We start from the raw sequence: 23993 nt of genomic DNA on the forward strand, positions 1-23993 counted from the left end.
CTTTACATTTTCCTGGTCATCCTAGAACATCTTGGAAGCGCCCTCTTTCCTCACTTACCCCTTGGGGAAAATGAGGGAATGAAGTTTTTCCCGCCTTTTCGATCTCGTCACGTGCCCATGGAGGGGGGGGGAAAGCGCTTGAGAGAACTCGAAGCCTGAATGGTCGGGAAAGCTGCCAGTGCCTTTTTTCGAACGCTAGAGCGTTCAACAGGGCAGTTGGAAACGACTGTTGGGGGCGGGAGTTAGAATGACGCCAGCGAGGATTCTATAGAATCCCGTGTGCCCGGCGGAGGAACTGCAGTCATCTTTTGCAGGTCCAAACAAGGAGGAATTAAGCTGTACTGCGCATGCGCATAAACGGATTGGAAAGAATTTCCGATACTATGGAATTCTTTTGATTGTTGCAAGCGCCCCGTGGTTTGGCCATAGAGACAGGAAAGGAAAATGGTATAGAGCAACAAACTCAGCTTCTCTTAAATCGAAATGTTTTCAGTACTCATTGAGTAAAAAACGAATGATACAGAATGGTTCCATTCTGACCCTAAACGGTATTTTGCTGAATAGAACAGAGTTGATGGGCAAATACGTTTTACCCTTTGCGGGTAGCTTTTTAAATTTTTTATCTCTGATTTATGGGCCCAGTTTAGCTCGCGACAAAATCGACCTAAACCACTGCGCAAGCGCACGATGCAACGTGAAGTTTCCCGGGAATAGCTAAAGGATTAGAATTGAGGGCGGAAGAGAAAAAGAAACATTGTGCGCATGTTCCACCAAATTCAATGTCAGGCTTCTTTTTAAAGGTCAGAGCTCGGTGCTCCAATAGTGGATTTTTTGGGGGGGGGGGGGGTGCCTGAATTGGATCTGTAGTTGAAAGGGGTTTTTTGTTTGTGTGAAGAGGGAGAAAAAAAAAAAACCTGCTTGGGTTGTAAGTTGGTCGGGGCCTTTAATTTCAACAGTTCGGATAGTCTGATGATTTTACCCGTGACTTTTTAACCCCTGTTGTTCTGTCCTGGTTGTGAGCTTTCACATGTGATTGCGGGTGGTGGTAGTGGGGAAAGTACCTTGTCATTTGTGCGTGGTACCTCCATGCACAAATGACTGAGCACTCTTTACCAGCAGCTTATCAAAAAGATCGATTTGCTCTACTTGATTTCTCAAAGTTTTCTACATTTGCTGCTTCAAAAGGTGCCTGCTGCAGCTCTTCAAGCAATGTGGTTGCAAAACAATGTCAGTTTGAGAAAACTTAGCCAAGGAAGATAGATATGACTGTGCTGCCATTTTTTTAACTGTTAAGTTTTGGACTCTCCCAGAATGCTGAGCATAACCCGGTTAGCCCTGGGGACCAAGATTATAGGATTGTCTTTGCGTGGCAAGGCCTCCCTTGCTGCCACGATGGTGAAATATCGGAAGATGTGGAAGCCAACAGAACCACAGAACTGGGCAGTGGATTATCAGGAGAAATACATCCCGTTTTCCAAGAATCAACTGGTTGAAGCCCTGGTAAAGGTAAAAATAGGCTTCTGTGTCAGTTCTGACATCCCTTGAATGCATTGCACAAAAGCAACATTCACAATCACCCCTCTCAGCTTTCAAAATATTTCATGCCTTAAAACAGCATAAGCAAATTTTAGAACGTCCGGATAGCACTTGGTGAAATCATAGAAGCAAGCAAAACGTGTCATCCCTTCTCATAGTCAACACAAACAGGAATAGTGTGAAATGTTATACAGTAATATATTGTATATTGGTTTACTTGATGTGCATGATCTGTTCAGATTCCAAAATTTAGTTTCTTTTGGCCCAGTCAGTGCTTGCTTTAGTATACCAAGTGTTTTCTTTTGGCAAATTATCTGCAATCTTGATTGCAAAACCTAATTTTTCTTCATCCCAGAGCTCTCAAGACAGGTCCCTTGCCTGTTAAGTAGGGTCTGTTTCATGAACATGTAGAATTTGAATTAAACCAATCTTAAAAATCTTTCCTGATGGGGTGAAGTTTCTGAAGTGATCAGATGGGCCAAATGGGATGAACCTTTGGAAGAGAACATTCTGAAGAAATGAAAACGCTTCTTGAAACAAAGTGCTGTTCGAGTGGAAATTGAAGAGTAGAGGAAACAGTGATTTAAATTTTGCTAAACAAAAGTAAAACAAATGGAGGAAAAGTATAGCATGTGGAGAGGAGGAGAAGGCAGTTATTCTATGTATGATGAGTGGCATGGCATGAAAAAAAATGAAAGGGTGACAAATTACAAGCTTTTGTAGGAAGATATAAAAGGGAATGAAAGAGGAATTCTGGTTACAATTGGTAGTTATCTAAATGCCTTGATGGTTGATGAACAGCAACATCATAATGTTGCCCTCGAAGCCTTTGTGTTTGCTTTGATCATTTGATGTTTAGGATCTTTTATCATTAAATACTGTACATTTTGCTCATTTAACATGGGAAGGCTTGTAATAGAGAGACTCACTCTAGAAAGGTAGAATGGCCTTTACTAGACAGAAGCTGTCTAGTAAATAATCTGTACTGAGTACAAATTATAAAACGTTGACCTCTAAGGTCTGGAGTACATTGGACAACAGTGATCTGGAGAACATGAAGTGAATTCTTCTGAAATATCTTACCACTAGGCAGAGGGAGATTACACAGAGTGTAAGCCCTTTGCACTGTAGACCTGGATTAGTGCTCAGTTATAATGCTTATTATATATATATAGGACAAATTAAGGATAATGATCCTGCTATATTTACCTACCTTAATAATGATGTATGAAACTTATAGAAATAAGGATTTTTTTTTCTTGTCCAGAAGTTCTTTACTGCCAAATTGGCCACTTTTACTATAGTCATGGATAAAAAAATGGACAAACATAAAAGTATGAATTGGAAATTTGAAGTCTGTTTATGAAATATTCAATTTTTTCTCTCATTGGTGGAGACACAAAGCATATAATTGAAGATGTAAATTTCATTACAGGTAGTCCGTGACATAACCACAGTTAGGCCCAAAACTTCTGTTGCTAATTGAGATATTTGTTAAGTGAATTTTGCCCCATTTTACGACTTTTCTTGCCACACTTGTTAAGTGAACTATTGCAGTTGTTAAGTTAGTAACATGGTTGTTAAATGAATCTGACTTCCCATTGACTTCGCTTGTCGGAAGGTTGCAAAAGGTGATCACATGACCCCAGGACACACTGCAAACGTCATAAATGGGAGTCAGTTACCAAACATCCGAATCTTGATCACGTGACCCTGGGGATGCTGCAATGGTAAGTGTGAAAAACGCTCCTGTCATTTCTTTCAGTGCCATTGTAACTTCAAATAGTCATTAAACGAACTGCTGTAAGTTGAGGACTACCTGCTTTGTTAAAAAGATGTTTGAGCTGCATGTTGCTATTGAATTTTTTAAAATATCTGACTTTAGAAAGTTGTCTTATGTCAAATCTGCATATCCTAAACTGTTATAATTTCAAGAATATCAAAATATTTACTACTTTGTACTGCTTTTAATTGGATTTTTAAAATGGAACTTTCTACATGCAAAACATGTATTCTGTTATTGAACAGTGGTAACTTCTCTAATAGATAGAAATTCACAATCTGGCATTCTGCACAAATATTCCAAGATACGTTGATTACTAGAAATGTTGGCTAACTGACCTGTTATCCAAAAATTCATCTGTCGAGATGGAACTCTAAGAAGAGGCCCATATCTCAATGAAATTTCAGACATGCCTATTGAAGAATTTAGGCTACTTACCACTGTAGACCAGTTTTGAATTGGGGAAAGAGGAATTTCCCAGTAGCTATGACTGCAAAATTCCTATTGTGGATATTATTGCAGGTCATGTTCAAAAACATTTATGTCGAACCAATTTTAAGCTGTATTAAAGAGAAGTTGCTGGAAATAAATGGAAAACTATAAGGATAATGGTTCTGCAGCACAAGGATAGGCCACTAATTCACAACTACAGAGATGGCAATGCACCAGACCTGACTAAACAGTTATATTTATGGGTAGTCCTCAACTTGCAACAGTTCATTTAGTGACCGTTCAAAGTTAATGGCACTGAAAAAAGTGACATGATAATTTTTCACCCTTACAATCTTTGTAGCAGCCCCACGATCATGCAATCAAAATTCAGATGCTTGGCAATTGGTTCACACTTACGACTGTTGCTGTGTCCCAAGGTCATGTGATCAGCTTTTGCGACCTTCTGATAGGTAAAATCAATAGGGAAGCCCGATTCACTTAACAAATGTGTTACTAGCTTATCAACCGCAGTGATTCACTTAATAACTGTGGCAAGAAAGGTTGTAAAATGGGGCAAAACTCGCTTAACACATGTCTCACTTAACAACAATATTTTGGGCTCGACTGTGGTCGTAAGTTGAGAACTGCCTGTATTTTGGTACAGTACTACCCAAGGAACATCTCATTAAACCGACTGGTTTGGCCATTTTAGGGGTGAACCGGGTTGCCTTTTTTCCCCTTTCTCAGGAGTTCCACTCTTCTAGTCATGAAGAACGCATCTCATTCTTGCAATTTGTGTCTCAAGTGGACTCGTCCCTTGTACACCATTACTACTCTGTTTTGGAGCAGCTACAGGTAGTTGCAAACTTTCTTTTTGCAGTCACTTTATAAAAATTGTTCCAGTCTATGTAGAAGATAGCAAGGGAGGTGGCTGTTAGGACAACAACTGTTAGTAAGGGTGTTTAGTATTACTGAGTATCCCTCAAATATTTAAATGTTTGTTTTTAAAAAAAAAAACATAGCATTTTGCCATTTTTCTAAATAAAAATAGCCCCTTGCCAAGTAGGATGGCAGATAAATGGGGGTAACTGTGTGCCTCCTCGGTTGGGTTGTCTGACTTCCTTTGCTAATAACAGGTAGAAGCTGCCTTTTCCTTATAATGAATATGGAAACGCAAAAGGATGGAGAAATTGCTCTACCCTCCCCATCTATCCTTCCATTATGAATATGAAGCCATGGCAACTTGTCTCAATCTTGAATATGGGTCAGATTGTAATAAAGGTAGTCCTCGATTTACAACCATTTGTTTAATAACCATTCGAAGTTACAATGGCACTGAAAAAAATGACTCACGGCCAGTCCTATTGCTTAACGATCGTTGCAGCATCTCGGTGATCACAAGATCAGATAAGGGTGCTTGGCAGCCAACATATATTTACAATGCCTGCAGTGTCCTGCTGTCAGGTGATCATCATTGTGACCTTCCCAACCAGCCTCCAGTAAACAAAGCCAAGGGGGCGGGGAGCTGGATTCACTTAACAACTGCATGACTCACTTAACAACTGCAGTGATTCACTTAACCGTGGTAAAAAAAGGATGTAAAATCAGGAACGACATTAAACAATAATGGAATTTAATTGCCTTGCTTAGCAGTACAATCCCATTTGGAGTCATAAGTCCAAAATTTCCAGTAAAGCCATTTCTCAGTCACAAACTGAACTGTGATTTGCAGTATGTTAGTGTATTTTAAAATTGATCCAGTGTGTTCTCTGAATCAAGGCCTAATAGCTATCGGATGCATTATGAGACTATTGCTCATCCCAAAAATGTTTATAAAGTGCAGGAATGTCTGCAGCTGCTCCGATAACAACATTTCCCATCAGCTTTCACCCTCTGTGGTGATTTTGTTTTGAAAATAAAAGAGCTGTGGAGAATTAGCTCTCCTGCATCCTGCAGGTTACAATTCCAATCTTGAGCAGGAATCAAGATTGACATTTATTTGCTTGCTTGCCTGACCAAAAATTGCTAAAATACTGAGCCCAAAGGAGATGAAATCATAAACAGTGACCAGCATAATTTTCTGTACTCTAGTATAGGGGTTTCCAACCGTGGCAATTTTACGACTTGTGGACGTTGGACTGTGGACTGTGCTGGACTGTGGACTATGCTGGCTGAGGAATTCTGGGAGTTGAAGTCCACAAGTCATAAAGTTGCCAAGGTTGGAGGCCCCTGTTCTGGTACACATTTACTGCATGAGAAATCGGAGGGAGAGCGGTAGCATCTTTCCCGACTAACACATTAAAGTTTACGCCCTTTAATAAAATGTGTTACTGTGGTCAGAAAAGATGCTGCCAAATTCTGATTTTTACCACCTCCAACTTAGATAACTATCCTCCTCCTCCAATATTTTCTGGACGAATGTCAGTGAAATGTTACATTCCTATTCTTGATTGGTGAAGAAAAATCTGCACTCTCTGCCCTTTCAGCATGGAAACTAAATAACTGGTAGAGAAAAGATGGAATACACGGAGTCCTCGACTTACAACCACAATTGAACCCAAAATTTCTGTTGCTTAGCAAAACAGTTGTTAAGTGAATTTTGCCCCATTTTATGACCCTTCTTGTCACAATTGTTAAGTGAGTCATTGCAGTTGTTAAATTAGTAACACGGTTGTTAAGTGAATCTGGCTTTCCCATTGACTCTGCTTCAGAGAAGGTCACAAAAGGTGATCACGTGATCCTGGGACACTGCAACCATCATAAGTATGAATTGATTGCCAAGCGTCTGAATTTTGATCACTTGACCATGGAGATGCTGTAATGCAGGGGTCCTCAAACTTGGCCCTTTTATGACTTGTAGACTTCAACTCCCAGAATTCCTCAGTCAGACATGCTGACAGGAATTCTGGGAGTTGAAGTCCACAAGTCATAAAAGGGCCAAGTTTGAAGACCCCTGCTGTAATGGTTGTAAGGGTGAAAAATGGTCGTTAGTCACTTTTTTTCAATGCCACTGCAATGTTGAAAGTCACTAAATGAGCTGTTATAAGTCAAGGACTACCAGTAATGCATTCCTTCTACTTGTTCACCCACTGTTGCGTGATGATGATTTCAATAATAAATTGCCCACGGTGACCAGGGATAGAACAAGTATGCTGTATTAATATTAACTGTATTAATCTTCCCACTTATGCCTTCCCCTTCTAGACACTCTATACACCTATTGATCCTGATCGGGACACACTACAGGAATTCTGTTTGACAGATGCCGAACGATTAATAAAAGAACAGGGAGTTTTGGCCAAGATGGAACCACTATTGGATCAGGCCAACTTCAACAAGTTGTCAGATGAAGCACTGGCTTATGCACTAATTGTCAATCACCCTCATGATGAAGTCCAGGTGTGGCCTGCAATAAAGATCACCCCCACTCCACCTTTTTCCTTCAGGTGTCCCCTCTATGTTATATGTGATAGAGGATGAAGGGGTCCTGAAATGGTAAAACAAACTGACATTTTAGATACCTTGTGGATTTTCCTTGACACACCTCTTGTAATCTCAGTTATTCAGGTTCTCTTCCTTGGAATGGGACAACTCGCCGTGGCTAACTCGCCACATCCAACTCGCCACGGGACAGTTCCTTGCAGGACAGTTCAACAAGTACAAGAGATAAATCAATTTCAATGGAACCATGGCCAATAACAATAGTCAATCCAGAAATACAAGTTACAATAATTTCAGTGAAAACATGGTCACTAATTTAAAAAGTAACTGAATGAAATGATTAATACAGTGTTGAATTGTCCTACAGCAAGTTCTCCTGCGGCGAGTTGGCCATGACAAATTGGGTGTGGTAAATTATTCTAGACCCCTCTTCCTACTCTCATCTTTTCCCTGATTGGTTTTCTGTTTGTGTGGATCATTTTTATGTATGATTTCTCTGACTGCAATCAGAAATGGAGAGGTTTTTGTTTAACAGTGCCATTTTTCTCAACCCAAGGCCTATCAGTTTCCAGCACTTCTGTCTTTTGAGACTCTTATAGCTAAAATGAAAATCCTATCCCTTTCCCTCACTTTTAATGTTTGGTGAAGTGGGGTTTTCTTAGGCTGGGCTTATGCACAAAGGCAAATTACATGAGTGGAACAAAATCCTAGAATTTCTTTGGATGGTATTGGATCTCTCCAAGCCCACAGATAAAAATTTCCAACCTTCTCAGTATTATTCAGTCTTTTGCTTTGCCTTACTTTGATCTTGTCCAGCAGGATATCTTTTGAAGGCAACTAAGACACACAGTTTCTTTCCCCTATAACTGGTCTAGTGCCAATCAAAAAGTCATCACCAGGATATGAACGACAGCTTGTTTGTGTTCCTCAACCGTCATAATTACAAAGGACCATATTAAGAGGCATGTACTGTCTGATGCTGGAGAAATGTTTGGCCTTTTTCTCCATAGATTTGTCTTTTAACTAAAGTGCTGCCTATGTTGTGACTTATTCATAATTAACATGTAGTTCCTTTATTAGAAAATTATATGTTGCTCATTATATTTACAGTTTTGGGCATCTTACAAGATGTCGTAAAACATTGCTACTATCTATTAAGAAATGAAATGCAATTAATACATACAGTAATACATACAGAGTACAAAATTCCTTCTGGCTAGTGGCAGGATATCTTGGCTGCTAGGGATCATAATTTTCTTTATTTTTTGAGGCAGCAGGTAGATGCTGAATGGTATTAAATCTAAAAGAAGAATTATACTTTTTTTAAAAAAAAAGTTTTCAGCTGAAAAAAAAATTATAAATCATGTGTCTTGATAGTTTGCTTCCAAAGTTGGATAGTATGACTTTTGAAGTCCAAAAACAGAACTTTGCGGATCGCATTCAGTTCATAGTTTGCCTATCCTTTGACAGATTCTGATTTATATAATAATAATAATAATAATAATAATAATAATAATAATAATAATAATAATAATAATAATAATAATAAAGTTGGAAGGGGCCTTGGAGGTCATCTAGTCCAACCCCCTGCTCAGGCAGAAAACCCTATACCATTTCAGACAAATGGCTGTCCAGTCTCTTCTTAAAAACTTCCAGTGTTGGCGCATTCACTGCTTCTGGAGGCAGGTTGTTCCACTGGTTAATTGTTCTAACTGTCAGGAAGTTTCTCCTTAGTTCTAGGTTGCTTCTCTCCTTGATTAGTTTCCATCCGTTGCTTCTTGTCCTGCCTTCAAGTGCTTTGGAGAATAGCTTGACTCCCTATTCTTTGTGGCAGCCCCTGAGATACTGGAACACTGCTATCATGTCCCCCCCTCGTCCTTCTCTTCATTAAACTAGACATACCCAATTCCAGCAGCCGTTCCTTATATGTTTTAGCCTCCAGTCCTCTAATCATCTTTGTTGCTCTTCTCTGTACTCTTTCTAGAGTCTCAACATCTTTTTACATTGTGGTGACCAAAACTGGATGCAGTATTCCAATTTATTTATTTATTTTTGCATCTGTTTTGTATTTGCTAAAAAAACCCACATAAAATGTAAGAAAAATTAAAGAGCCAAACAAATGGTTCTACTCATATATAATTTGCCTTTGTGCGTAACCACGGCCTAAGAAAATCCCAGTTCATCAAATTTTAAAAGAGAAGGAAAGGGATAGGATTTGCATTTTAGCTGTAAGAGGCTGAAAAGACAGAAGTGCTGGAAATGGATAGTGCCTGGCTTGAGATAATGAGACTGTAAGCAAAAACTTCCCCATTTCAGATTGCAGAGAAATCACACATAAAAATATTTACATTAGGCATAGAATTCCCATTATAGATGTACGGTCCTGCCCCACTAGCATCCAAGCATGTAATACATATGCCTTGGCATGTTGGGTTTTCTCTTGGGGGGGGGGCATGTAGTTTTATCTTTTTCACAACCCATCCCTGAAAAAGCAACAAAAACCTTAGATATTTCAGTGTTAAAATGATGTTTTCAGCCTTAACCCAGCAGTATTTAACAGCCACTACAAAGTATATAAAATTTGTTCCTGTTACTTTGGAGGCAGTCAGGTGACCCATTGAACCTGGGATCAACCTGAATCTATTGGTCACTTCAGATTGGGGCTAAGGCTGACCATTCCTCTCAGATCCATGGTGTACTTCACCAAGGCCATAATAACATAGTATTTTGGTGAGTGAGAAAATCCATCCCTTTTAAACCAGATTTGCCTGTTGTAACATCTCCTGGAGTTTACAGATCAGCTACAAGTTGCCAGATGGCTGGTTCATAGAACAGGTGGAAATACAAGCCATTGTATTTTCCTTAGAGATCCAGTTCAGTGTAGTGGTTAAGATGCTGGCCTGGAAACCAGGATACTGTGAGTTCTAGTCCCACCGTAGGCATGAAAGTCAGCTGGGTTATCTTGGGCCAGTCACTTTTATCCCAACTTACTTCACAGAGTTGTTGTTGGGAAAATAGGAGGAGGAAAGAGCATTATGTACTGTATGTTTGCCCTCTTGAGTTACTTATAAAAATAATAAGCGCAGGATAAAAAACAATTAAATTTACCATTTCCCAGAGCTAACAGGTGCTATGAGAGGTAGCAAGCTACAAACTTGGCTCTCTCATTTTACCAAGTATTGCTCAGCAGAGTTGAGAAGATACTGGATTTTGACATGCAGTTTGACTCCCCAGCATATATCTGGGGAAGTCTACAGACAAGCAGACTTGAGCAGCTGACAGGTATTTACAGCTGGCTTCAGCAGTAGTATGGTGATAGATGGCTTGTTTCCCCATCGCCTTGTAATGTTCAGAATGTGGGAGTCCCTAATAACTTGTATTTTCATGTCAGTTCTGGCTTCTGTTCTTCAGGTGACAGTGAATTTGGATCAGTACGAATACATCACCTTCTGGGCTCTTGGCCAACGGATAGGACCTCTGCGGGTGATGGCTGCAACTCGAGCCCAGAGGACGGGCTTCTTCGGCACTGCACGGATTCCTGCAGACAGGCAAGAAAAAAATGATCTCCTTAGTATCTGTTGTCACCTGGAGATCCTTTTGGGAGCGTATTCCCAAGACCCGGCCTTCTAACAGGTCAGATTTCTGTCCATCTAGGTTGGTGTTACCTACTTTGTCTTAAGAAGAACAAGTGATGGAACAGACCATAGACTGGCATTCGGGTAGTCTGAGTAGGACCTTAAAAGGACTCCACCACCAAATATTGAGAGCAACTTTGCCCTCAAGGTATTCCTCTGCCACTGAATTCAGAAGCGTATTATCTCTGATCCTGGATGTAGTCTAACAGCCATTTTCCTCACCTTTTCAAGATAGTTCAGTCACATCTTTAAGAAATCAATTGCATGGTGTGGTGAATTTATGTGGTTCTTTTCCTGTCTCATAAACCTGAAGCTCTTTGCTTGTAAAACTGTTACTGAGCTGTGGTCCTTCCACCCAGTTTTATGTGCTGTTGTAAATGAGATACTATAGACGGGATGCTTTACAACTTGGAGGGAAATGCTTTATGACTTCTAAGTGAAATGTTCATAAAATAAGCTTACTGATCTTTTTCTTGAAATTTCTGTGGATAGAAGACTGTAAAATATATTCTCAGGGCAAAAAAAATGAATGCTCTTTCTTAGAAGTTAAATGTTTCCACCCATGTTTCTGTGCATCAAATGCTAAGATTTACCCACGGAAGCTTTTTTAGGACATTCTAAATCTAAGCTGCATTTGGGTTGGCCAGATGCTCCTCCTTTCCATCATCCCTGCTCTGACAGGGTTTGATTACTGTATCCCAGTTCCTTTAAATCAATGTTCCTCAAGTTCAGCAACTAAGATGTGTGGATTTTGGCATGCTGGTTAGAATATTCTGGGAGCTGAAGTCCACATCTTAAAGTTGCTGAGGTTGAGAAACATCAAAATGTATATGGCTCTCAATTTCCAACAACTCTGTTGGATGATGATAAGCTTACGTGTTTAATTTATTGTCCAATTCTTAACTTGTAACAGAAGATGTATCTGTGATTTCTAATTCTGCCTTAGGGACTGTGGACTTAGAGTGACATTAAGCTGGTCGCTCACTCTCAGCCCTAGGAAGAAGAAATCAATGGCAAATCACTCTTGAAAAATCTTGCCAAAGAAAACGGCAAGGTAGTTGCCAGGAGTCAAAAAATGGATGTAAAGGCACAAATAATAAAAATGGAAGGGATGTAAAGATTTTCATCCTAGAAGGTCCATTCTACCCATTATAGCAGGATGGCAATGAATGTGATGGCCTACTAGATCATGGGTAGGCAACCTTGGCTCTTTTATGACTCGTGGACTTCAAGTCCCAGAATTCCTGAGCTCAGGAATTCTGGGAGTTGAAGTCCACGAGTCATAAAAAGCCAAGGTTGCCTACCCCTGGCCTAGATAAAAAGTTATATTCCAACAGGACCCTCCTACTTTTTGCCAGCTATTTTTATAGAAGATTGCATTAATGCTGATATAATATTACTAGGCATAACAAAATACCGTATTGCTTGTTCTTCATGAATTAACATAGCAAAATTAACATAGCTTGACATAGCAAATTACCATACTGTTTATTTTATTTACAAATTATGGCAGATTTGGTCATGCTTGACTATGATTTGTCCAAATTGATTAAGGATGCCACGCAACATATGACATTTTTGGCATGTGTTCCTGCAAGACTGTTCTGAAGCAGAATAGATTATGGAATGAAATCATAACATGAAAAATGAGACTTGCCAAATAGGTTTCAGTTTTTCAACTATGGAAGGTTTCAATCATAGAGATGACAGTTAATTTTCAGCAATCAAGTTGGTTGTATTTTTAGTTTGCATCTTAACCAGAATAGAAGTCTCACAGAAATGTTTTCCACATTGTCCCATTCAGCTTTGAGGAAACATCATTCAGGGGCAAAGATATTTGGGGAGAAAATTATAATATTTTTATTATTATTTGTTATTAATTTTGTGTATTTCCTATTCTTCCTCTTAACGGGATGGAGATATTTGGCTCTAATCATCTCATCTTTTGTACAAATATTTTTTTTCAGTTGTTTGTTCCAGATTTTGGCATCCTCCACATCAGGGGTATCAAACTGCCGGCCCACAGGCCGGATGCATCATGGGAAAACCACGCCCACCCCATTGCCAGCAATGGAAAAAAAGTCGTGATACATCGTGACATGTCACGTGACGTGGCGAGTTTGACACCCCTACTCCAGATCATCTGAATTGGCAGTACCATGACATTTTGTGACCCATAATAATCTGCCCTTTTTTTTCCAGAGCTCTTCTATCAGAACCCCTCAAGACCAAATCTGAAACTTTTTGTCAAAAGGGTAATTGAGTTACTTCCATGACAATAAAATACCACTACAGGTAGTCCTCGACTTACAACAGTTCACTTAGGGACCATTTGAAGTTACAAGGGCACTGAAAAAAGTGACTTATGACCGTCTTTCACACTTACGACCATTGCAGCATCCCCATGGTCTTGTGATTTACATTCAGATGTTTGAAAACTGCCTCGCATTTATGAGAGTTGCTGTGTCCGGGGGTCATGTGACCTTTTGCGACCTTCTGACAAGCAAAGTCAATGGGGAAGCCAGATTCACTTAACAACCATGTTACTAATTTAACAACTGCAGCGATTCACTTAACAAATATGGCAAGAAAAGTCATAAAATGGGGCAAAACTCACTTAACAAATTTCTCACTTAGCAACACAAATTCGGGGCTCAAATTGTGGTTGTACGTTGAGGACTACTTGTAGTTCCTAATCCAAGAATTCCACAATCCTAAAAAAGATGATTGACCTCATTTTTTCTTCTTGAGGTACAATGAGTTTATCTAGCCATATCTCTCCACATAGTGATGGTGTACTTATTCTTCCCTTTCCCTGCTCGCTCACAGATTTGCCTGTGTCATTTTCTGGAATTCCAGCTTCGATATAAATATCTGACAAAATCATTGGAGAGTTCTCTGTTTTCCTCTTGGAGATTGGCTGTTCCAATTCAAAATCTTTTTTATCTTTTGATGGCTCCAAAAACATTACCTCTAAAGCCTGCATATTTTTATATAGTATAGGTAGTCCTTGACTTACAACAGTTTGTTAGTGACCATTCGAAGTTACAGTGGCACTGAAAAAGTGACTTACGACTGTTTTTCACATTTACGACCGTAGCAGCATCCCCATGATCAAATTCAGACATTTGGCAATGGACTCAGGGTCCCGTGATGCCCTTTTGCGACCTTCTGACAAGCAAAGTCAATGGGGAAGACAGATTCACTTAACAAACGTGTTGCTAACTTAACTACTTCTGTGATTCACTTAACAATTGTGGCAAGAAAGGTCATAAAACAGGGCAAAATTCACTTAACTGTCTTGCTTAATCATAGAAATTTTGGGCTCAATTATGGTCGTACGTCGGGGACTACCTGTAATTGTTCAGTTGTGATACTATCTAGTTGTGATACTATCTAGAAACCAGATAAGCTGGGACATTGTTTTTATGTTAAAGAGTCTTTCTGCGTTCTGTCTTTCAATAAATTTGGAATTGTCACCTCTGATTCCTCCCAGTTTTAGGGCTAATGCACTTCAGTTTGGGGCACATTCCTTGATTCAGCACATTTACTTCTGCAGGACAAAGTGTTTTCGATATAGGAGTCAGGATATGAATTTCGTGGGGGACCATATCAAAATCTGCACAATATTCCACAGCTGTTATGGCTGCAGCCGTATTGGTAGAATATGCTCTTCTGTAGATATGACAGTTGCATCAGGGCTTTCCAGCTCCTTTTTATTCTCAAGCAAATTACCTATTCCAGCTCCAGTTCAAACTTAACTCCAATGCTAGATTTATTCCAAGATTCTGTCACACTACTCCACAATGGATGTGTCTTTACCAAATTGGGAGGTTCAGAGTAATGGTCTGGTTATCAGTACCAAATGGTCCCAGTTGAAGATCCCCTTAGTGCAGTGTTTCTCAACCTTGACAATTTTAAGGCATGTGGACAATTTTAATGCTGGCTGTGGAATTCTGGGAGTTGAAGTCCACATGCCTTAAAATTGTCAAGGTTGAGAAACACTGCCTTAGTGAAATGGAGCTTCTGGCAGTATGGAAAGCTCTCGAAACCTTTTGGGGTCCTGACTTGGTGGTACTTAGCTGTTGACAATACAGGTTGTCCTTGATTCCAACTATCGTTTATCGACTGTTCAAAGCTACAACAGCACTGGAAAAAAGTGACTTACAATCAAGCCTCACAAATCATTGCATCACCCCCAGGATTATGTGATCAAAATTCAGGTGCTTGGCAACTAGCATGTATTTATGACGGTTGCAGTGTCTGGGGTGTAATAGGCACACGTGAGCTTCCTAGCCAACTTCCAACAAGCAAAGTCAGTGGGGGAAAGCCGGATTTGCTTAACAACCACATAATTCAAAGTGATTTGCTTAACAGCCGTAACAAAAAAGGTCCTAAAATTGCTGTGACTTAATCTTGTTTAGCAACGGAAATTCTGGTTCCAATTGTGGTCGTAGGTTGAGGACTATCTGTATCATTCTTTTATCTGAAATCTCTAAGAGGAATTTTTTTGTTTTTTGGCATACTCTTGGCATTCACCCTGTATTGATATTTTAGCTTGACAAGGCACTGACCTGGAAGATTCCACATTTTTTTTTGGCACTGATCTGCCTCAAAGACTTACCAGTTTCATTGAACTGAATGTATAGCAAGTGATTTAATTATCGTGTCTATTATATCAGAGTTCCCCGTTTCCGGCTTGGTGGTTCGGTGTGTGGGGGGAGGGGATGGTTTGCGCAAGCGGCTGGCAAGCATCCTCATGTGCACATAGCTCCATTTGTGTGAGCGGCCTGCACATATGCCTGCCGCTCACACAAATGGAGCATGCACACACACATTCACTCACTGCTTGCACAAGTCAGGATGCATGTGGGCCCTCCCAGCCATTTCCACGGCCCAGTTACACACCCCTCACGGCCCACAATTTGGGGCCCCCTGCACTATATAATCTTCCACTGTCAGCACATTGTCAACACACTGCCATGCTAGCTGGTCCCTCACGTATTGCAGCTCTCGTAGGTATCTCATGCTTTGGACTGCATTGGCAGCTTTTACACAGGTAGTCCTCGAATTACAACTGGTCACTTAGCAACCGCTTGAAGTTATGACAGCCCTCCCCCAAAGTTACTATGACTCACTTCTGAAATTATATCTCCTGCAGCATCTCTGTGGCTGTGTGCCCTTACGGTGCTGCGGCACGCTCCCCATTTCCTTCTCCATCCTGCCCCGCTGGGTCCCCACACACACTGGGCCTGCTTTGCCACTCCACTGGGTTCGGCATGCTCCAGCCTAGCTCCTGTCACTGATTGCTGACTTACCTTTTAAAGAACTCCAGAGCTCAAGTAGTCTGGGTGGAGAAGGAGAACAGGCCACTTTGTTGCTGGGCAATGCAGCACAATCGCACAAGTGGCTGTCTTTTTCTGAGTGAAAATTAATGCTGACACAGCTAATGCTGGCAGACCTAAGGCTATCATTAGTGAGAAAAAAGAAAACCCAAAGCTTTGCCAGTGTTATTTTTCAGGGGGATGAGTAGGAAACCCAAGTGATTTTGGGGACCCCAAGGGGCAGGAAGTGGAGCATGGGGTATCTTGGGGTGTGAGGAGGCCCAAGGCAGATAGACTTATGCCTGTGCTAAGACCCACAGGGTCTCCCCCAATCCTGAGGCACTCCATACTCCACTTAATGACCTGCACATTTTTTTTAACAAATGCATCAGGGAAAGCAGGAATGGGAGGGTCATTAACTGAGGAGATTCACTTATGGCTCACCTGACTTTGACCATAATGGGCAGTCTCCATTACTGTTGTAACTTAAAGGCTACCTGTAAAACCTTATTTTGAATGATGCATTTGGAAGGCTAGAGATGTCTTCACAGGCAGCACCTACCCTCTGAAAGTAAAGGTTGTTATTGTGATTGCGTAGCTGCAGTTCTTTGGATAATGACCTTGATTTGTGCAATCATGTGACCCACTTTCTATCCTGTGTAGGCAGTCACCCTACTATAGCTATTTGTGCTGGCCTGAAGGTATTGAGGTAAAATGATGGGAAGAGCATTCACATAACAGTTTAGGACAGGGGTAGGCAACCTTGGCTCTTTTATGACTCGTGGATTTCAACTCCCAGAATTCCTGAGCCAGTCATGCTGAGGGGAAAGGGAGAGGTTTCCAAGCTGAGCCATGCTGGCTCAGGAATTCTGGGAGTTGAAGTCCACGAGTCATAAAAGAGCCAAGGTTGCCTACCTCTGGTCTAGGACACCAAAATCGTCTTAGCTCTAGAATGTTCTGAACTAGATTGTATAAGCACATGACCAGCCTAGCGTGTGAATGCATTGATCACCTCTCAAAAAACCAAAATAACTGGCCAGCAATGTGTTCGTTTAAATATCTTATTGCGGAATTTAGAGCTTTGGTCGTGGAAATAAAGGGGTGGGAGAGAGGAACCTTGAAATAGCTGATCAGGGCAGCCATCTTTTTCAGGTGGGTCAGTTGTATTCCTTTCCTTCACAAAACCAAACACAACCCTCCCAATATTGACATTTTTTAATCCCATTCTCCCCCAGTATCTTATGCAAAGACAGTGAAATTACATGACAGGTAGTCCTCGACTTACAATGGTTCATTTAATGATCATTCCAAATTACGATGCCACTGAAAAAAGTGACTGATGACTATTTTTCACACTTATGACCATTGCAGCATCCCCATAGTCCAGTAATCAAAATTTGGAGGCTTGGCAACTGACTCACATTTATGAGTTGCAGCGTCCAAGGGTCATGTGATCCCCTTTTGTGACCTTCTGACAAGCAAAGTCAACAGCGAAGCCAGATTCACTTAACAACCGTGTTACTAATTTAATGGGGATTCACTTAGCAACCGTGGCAAGAAAAGTCGTAAAATGGGGCAAAACTCACTTAACAAACGTCTACCTTAGCAACATACATTTTGGGCTCAATTGTGGTCTGAAGTTGAGGACTACCTGTAGATTGCAGCTTTCATTCATCGGTTCGTATTGGAAAAACACCAACATTTTGGGAGTTTCATTTTTCTCATAAGATTTCAGCCTTTTAAAATTTGTATTTATTTTGGGGAGTCTGCCAATACTGTCTAGGAGTGTGGCAGGCCATGAATCATTGGCTCACATCTGAAGAATCTGTGTCCCACTCCCTTAACATCGCTTTTCTTCCGTTCTTCCTCTTTTTCTTCCAACCCAGGCATTACTTCAAACGAGTTGTAGTGGCTGCCCGATCCAAGAATGCCCATCTGGTGCTGAAATGCTTTAAGGACATCCCTCTGGAAGGTCTGGAGCAGCTGCTGCCCTTGGTCAAAGTCCGCACCTCCATCTTCCACAGAGCTCTGATCAACACCATGCTGGTTGTGAGCGGCTTGGCCCTCTTTGTAAATGTGGGCATGGTGGTGCTCTCCGACCTCAAGATAGGCACCACCACCCTGCTCTTCTTCTTTGCTGCCTTGATGGCCTTCCGGGCTTGGAAGGTAGGTCCATCTCCAGTGTTTCCAGAAACTCAGAGCCGTGAGCCAATAAATATCCTGCTCAGACCTTCAAATTAATTAAACACAGCAATATAATGTTTTAATAACTTTCCCCTTTCGGTAACACAAACGGTTATAATTCATAGGCAATTCATGAAGGGGCTCTTGGGGGCTCTGGACTAGGGAGATGGAGAGACATGATTATCTTTGTAGGAGCAAGCTTAATTTAATTGAGGTTCTTTTAGGGCAGGAAGCAGGCTTGGCCTCTACCCCATACAGCTGTCAAGAGCTTTATGGCAGAACACATGTCTTCTGCTCAGAGAAATCTCATGTGGTACGGCTAGGAAAAAAAGAGCTCTTTTTCAGTACACGGAGAGCTGCTGTCAGAGAGACAGCTCTGAGAGAGAAGGTCTTTAACTTCCTGTAGAAGGAAGATTTATGTCTTCCTGCAGACATTTTGGCTTTCTTTGAATAAATGTATCCGGGAAGGGAGTCCAGACCTTGGTATCAAGGTTTGCTTGGGACGAAAATGTATAGCTGCAAAATACTTTTGATGCAGAGGTACAGTAACTGTTTGAGGGCTTAAGCTGCACTTAACTTTTGGGGCTGAGAAAAGTTGCATTGTGATAAATGCAAAGGAGACAGTGTCATGCCTTGCTTAGGACTGGGATTTCCCTGTTTGTTTGTTTTTGTTTGTTTGTTTTTACAGGACTTTCTTGCAAGAAGCAGCAGGCTGAGGTTTCTCTGTGTCTTAAATTGGTTAGGGTTTGTAATGATTTCTGTGGTTCCTGCTTCACTGGCAGGAAACGATGCCAGCAGTTTTCTCCATTCTTGTCCCTTAACTTCAGCGGTAAAGAGAGGCTGCTGAAAGGGAGTGCATATTGGCCATCGGGACCCAACTGTAAGGCACTTCCATATTGGAAATGTTGATAAACATTTTACTAGCATATCATAAGTACGTAGTTTCCTTCCCAATATGTTGCAGAGAGGTGTCTATTCTCTCTGGTGCGCTTCCTCCAAGAGGCCAGGATCTCAGCTTGCATTTTGTCGTGTCTCTCACGCGTTTGACCCTCCCCTCCCCCACACTCCTAAGGAGCCAAATACTGTACAGAGAGTCCTCGAATTATGACCACAATTGCGCCCCAGATTTTTGTTGCTAAGGGAAACACTTGTTAAGTGAATTTGCCCCATTTTACCATCTTTCCTGCCGCGCTTATTAAGTGAATTGCTGCAGATGTTAAATTGGTAACACAGTCGTTGAGTAAATCTGGCCTCCCTTTGGACTTTGCTGGTCAGAAGTTTGCAAAAACCGATCACATGACCCCCCCCCCAAGACCCTGCAACTGTCACAAATATGAGTCAGTTGCCAAGCATTTGAATTTTGATCATGTGACCGTGGAGATGCTGTAACAGTCATAAGTGCGAAAAATGGCCGTAGCTCACTTTTTTCAGTGCCGTTGCAACTTTGAACAGTCACTGAACGAACTGTTGTAAGTCGAGGACTACCTGTATTCTGCATTGTTTTCTTAGGTCTTTGGCCAGCGGAGGAATATCCACTCTCTCGAACTGGTGCATATGCTGTACTACCGCAGCACCTCCAATAACTCAGAGCTTTTGGATGCCCTCACCCTGCGGGCCCAGGAGGAGCACGCCAAGGAAGTCATCTTGGCACACAGTTTCCTCCTGCGGTGCCACCAGCAACCACAGCAGCCCTTGTCAAAGGAGGCAGGTGTTGAGAGAGGTACGGGCTGGGATAGGGATGCCAGAAAGCAAAGGTGGGGGGCTTTCTCGATCACGTGAAGTGTTAATACCACTTTACAATGCCTTGGTAAGGCCACACTTGGAATACTGCATCCAGTTTTGGTCACCGCGATGTAAAAAAGATGTTGAGACTCTAGAAAGAGTGCAGAGAAGAGCAACAAAGATGATTAGGGGACTGGATGCTACAGCATATAAGGAACGGCTGCTGGAATTGGGTATGTCTAATTTAATAGACGAGGAGGGACATGATAGCAGTGTTCCAATATCTCAGGGGTTGCCACAAAGAAGAGGGAGTCAAGCTATTTTCCAAAGCGCCTGAAGGCAGGACAAGGAGCAATGGGTGGAAACTAATCAAGGAGAGAAGCAACCTAGAACTAAGGAGAAACTTCCTGACAGTGAGAACAATTAACCAGTGGAACAACCTGCCTCCAGAAGCGGTGAATGCTCCAACACTGGAAGTTTTTAAGAAGAGACTGGACAGTCGTTTGTCCGAAATGGTATAGGGTTTCCTGCCTGAGCAGGGGGTTGGACTAGATGACCTTCAAGGTCCCTTCCAACTTTACTATTATTATTACTATTATTATTATCTCCCGTGAGGTCTCTGACTCCTCTCTTTGCGTTTGCAGACTCCAATCCTGTTGAACATCTGAGGAAACAGGTTGAGGCTTGGTTGCGCCTGCGTTCTGGGCTGGAAATTAACTTCTGTGCCGAACGTGCCTGGAAGCATCTCAAGGAATTGGAAGTCAAGGGAGCAGCCCATCCTGTCATTGGATAAGAGCTTCCTCGGATTGTTTTAATTGGTGTTTGGGGCTCTAAATCAGCCTTGTCCCTGTGGTATTGAGCATGCCAGGTTTTGAAGGCGAGAGGATGTGAACCTTATTTTTCCAAAGCATTAAGAGAACAGTGCCCTGTGGTGTAGTTACTTGTACCACATGGATCCTTAGAAGCTATTGGATTTCAGCTCCTGAGATGTGCTTCCTTTAACACCAGTTCTTCTTCCAGATATCCTGTTGGAAATGTGCTGTAATGTTAACCTTTGCATACTACAAAAATACTATTTGGGGTACAACATTAGACCTCATTATACAAAGCCATAATGCACCTCAGATTCTCTTCTTTGCAGAGAGGAACTTTCTTGCTTTTAAAATATCAGCACTTTTTATTAGACACACTGCTTTTTTTTTTCCCCCTTCCTTTGAGCTGTTTATTTTTCTTTCTCCAAGGAATGAGTGGAAGCAGTTTACATTTGAAATGAGCACTGTGCAAAGCAGTGAATCTCTTTTGCATTTAGGGCGAGATGGGTTTTTAATATCATGTGCTAGCCTGCTGGGGGCATTTCTGAAAAATATATTAAACCCCTTCTATAGCACTTTGAATTGCACAATATACACTTGATGGCAAGCTTGAAAGCCATATCGCATGCTAAGTTTCCTTGCTTTATTATTTTTTTTCCTGCTAGTTTTACATAGGTGGCATAGGATGCTTTCCATCCTGTGTGGTCCTGAACAAAATAGCAAGTTCAGGCTGTGTATGGAGGGAGAAAATGCAATAGGTAAGTTCTGAGTTACTGGAAGAACAGAACCCTATTCCCCTTGGTCCAGTAATTGTTTACACTAAAACACACACATTTGCTTCTCAAATTTGAAGTCTGGAAATTTGCACATAGCTAAAGGGGGCAGTGGATGCACTGCTGGAAGACTAGGTCATAAAAATATTGTCATGGGGAAAATCTGTGTGGTCACTAAGAATTGACAATAACTTGATGGCCTATTATCGTATCAAAGGAATTATTGGGTGCATGAATTGGGGCGTTTTCACTGCATGTGAATCTGTTCTTATTCTACCCTTAGGGTGACTCCCTGCATATCTGACTTTTGTCTACATGGATTGGTAGTTGATGTATGTTCAATGCTTGTGTGCGTGTACTTTATTCTAAAGAGTGTTCTTGGAACAGGTGCAGCCTTGTGCACCTCTAGCTGGAAGACATGAAGCCCCTCCCAGTTCTCTTTCCCATCTTCCTTTGTCTCGAGAGAGCCTCTGTATTCTTTGGGGAATTGCCACAGAGAAGGATATGTCAGATTTGTATTCTGTCCACACAAGTGAGATTATGACAGGAGCAGCAGGAGCAGCAATCTAAATCTTTCTTAGTTTCTATTGAAAGGTCAATCATAAGACCTTTTTTTTTTTTGCCTCAAGGTGAGTGAGGAAAATGTACTCATCTGGTCTCAAGAGATCCAAAAGTAAATACATTGTAGTATAATGATTCAGTTGAGAACATTTCCACACTGTTCACTTGGGATCCTGCAAGGAGGCCAGTGCTGCTAGCTAGTAACCTTCTCTCAAGATGCTGACCGAAGTGATTCCAGGGGGATTGCCTACCTGGATGGAGGTAGGAGATGAGCTTCAGAACAGATAGCTTTGGTTTGGCTTTAAGCCTTGAGCTTGTTTTGCTAATCACAAAGTCAGATTATATCCGCTTCCACCAAATGGGAATGAAGTTGTAGTTTGTGGGATATACAGAAAGGTCTTCTTTCTTAACGTGCAATAAACTTTTTTGTGCATCTCTGCATTTTCCTCTCTTCAGTGTGTCTGGTTACGTATGATTTGCTGAACCCGTAGCCGCTTTTTCAAAAGGCAGCTGGACTTTGTTTTTCCTTGAAGACGTTTCACTTCTCAACCAAGAAGCTTCTTCAGTACTGATTTGTTGAAGTTCTCAGCACTTGGAATTTTGGGAACATGTTGTTGCGGTTACAACTTTTTTTGCCACCGTTGTTAAGTAAATCCCTGTAGTTGCTAAGCGAACCATGTAGTCGTTAAGCAAATCTGGCTTTTCCCATTGGCTTTGCTTGTGGGAAGCTGGCTGATGGAAAATGGCGATTACATGACCCCAGGACATTACAACCATTGTAAATGCATGCTGGTTGCCAACCACCCAAATTTTGATCACATGGCCGTGGGGATGCTGCGACGATCATAAGTGTGAGGCCTAGTCATAAGTCACTTTTATCAGTGCCATTTTAACTTTGATCAATCACTAAATGAATGGTTGTAAGTCACGGACTAACTGTAACCTGTTGTAGGTGCGCTTCCGAATGGCATATACCAGGGGTGTCAAACTGCCGGATGCATCATAGCGAAACTGCGCCCACCCCATTGCCAGCAATGGCAAAAAAGTTGTGATACGTCGTGACGTATCACGCGACGTGAGTTTGATACCCCTGGCATATACAGTCCATTTTCCCTTCAGCTCTTAGAGAAGAAAAACAGATGTACTTTTGTATAAATATTTCTCTGAGAGCTCAAAGGAAGGCACACCATTTGGAAGCATTTCTAGTTACCACTGAGGATCAGAACCTGAAGGGCTTATAAAATTAATGGATTGTATGTTGTCATCTAAGGCATGATGGTGAATTCAATTCTCGGTGGAAGGTTTAAAAATCAGAATAACATCTGGCTACCCGTATCTAAAGACTCTCAATAAAGATGAAACTGATCACGTGGTGTCTCGTGGTCGATATAAGTGTCATAGTCAGGGGCAGTTTCTTTTTGATTTGAGTTGGCAGGTACTCAGCCCCCAATAATATCCTTATTAGATATTATATTAGAATTTGACATCTGGGCAAAACAACGGTTGGTTTCAAAGCAATAACAACTCTGCCTTTTCCTCAACAAAGGCAGTCCTTGTTTAATGGCCATCTCGTTTAGCAGCTGTTTGCGGTTAATAATAATAATAATACTTTAATTTATACCCCGCCCTTCTCCCGAGGGACTCAGGGCGGCTTACAGGTAAGTAAAAACAGAGCTATACAATAAATATCTAAAAACCAAATTAAAATATATATTAGATAAACCTGTTATTAGAAAAATTATAAAATCCCTATTAAAATCCCTATAAACCCCCCCCCCAGGCCAATCCCG

At 41.3% G+C, this 23993-nt stretch overlaps 1 protein-coding gene across 1 annotated transcript; it reads left to right on the top strand.

Annotated features, from left to right (window-relative positions):
* The first annotated feature begins 1231 nt into the window (after positions 1 to 1231).
* On the top strand, positions 1232 to 21422 carry TMEM143 (transmembrane protein 143). The gene is made up of 7 exons (XM_015810246.1): positions 1232 to 1506; positions 4499 to 4606; positions 6956 to 7150; positions 10604 to 10740; positions 18038 to 18317; positions 19845 to 20055; positions 20702 to 21422. Exons 1-7 carry the CDS (start codon positions 1312 to 1314, stop codon positions 20848 to 20850), a joined length of 1275 nt encoding a protein of 424 aa, XP_015665732.1. The 5' UTR covers positions 1232 to 1311; the 3' UTR covers positions 20851 to 21422.
* Positions 21423 to 23993: the final 2571 nt, after the last annotated feature.

This window comes from Protobothrops mucrosquamatus, unplaced genomic scaffold, assembly GCF_001527695.2.
Source record: "Protobothrops mucrosquamatus isolate PMUCROS unplaced genomic scaffold, P.Mucros_1.0 scaffold8, whole genome shotgun sequence".
NCBI classification, from domain to species: domain Eukaryota; kingdom Metazoa; phylum Chordata; class Lepidosauria; order Squamata; family Viperidae; genus Protobothrops; species Protobothrops mucrosquamatus.

What these genes read in the sequence shown, in the direction of transcription:
- TMEM143 (XM_015810246.1), top strand. Translation starts at nt 1,312, where the DNA reads ATGCTGAGCATAACCCGGTTAGCCCTGGGGACCAAGATTATAGGATTG. An exon ending in GCACGGATTCCTGCAGACAG is followed by an intron (nt 10,741 to 18,037) that starts GCAAGAAAAAAA and finishes CTTCCAACCCAG; the next exon opens with GCATTACTTCAAACGAGTTG. An exon ending in GGAGGCAGGTGTTGAGAGAG is followed by an intron (nt 20,056 to 20,701) that starts GTACGGGCTGGG and finishes TTGCGTTTGCAG; the next exon opens with ACTCCAATCCTGTTGAACAT.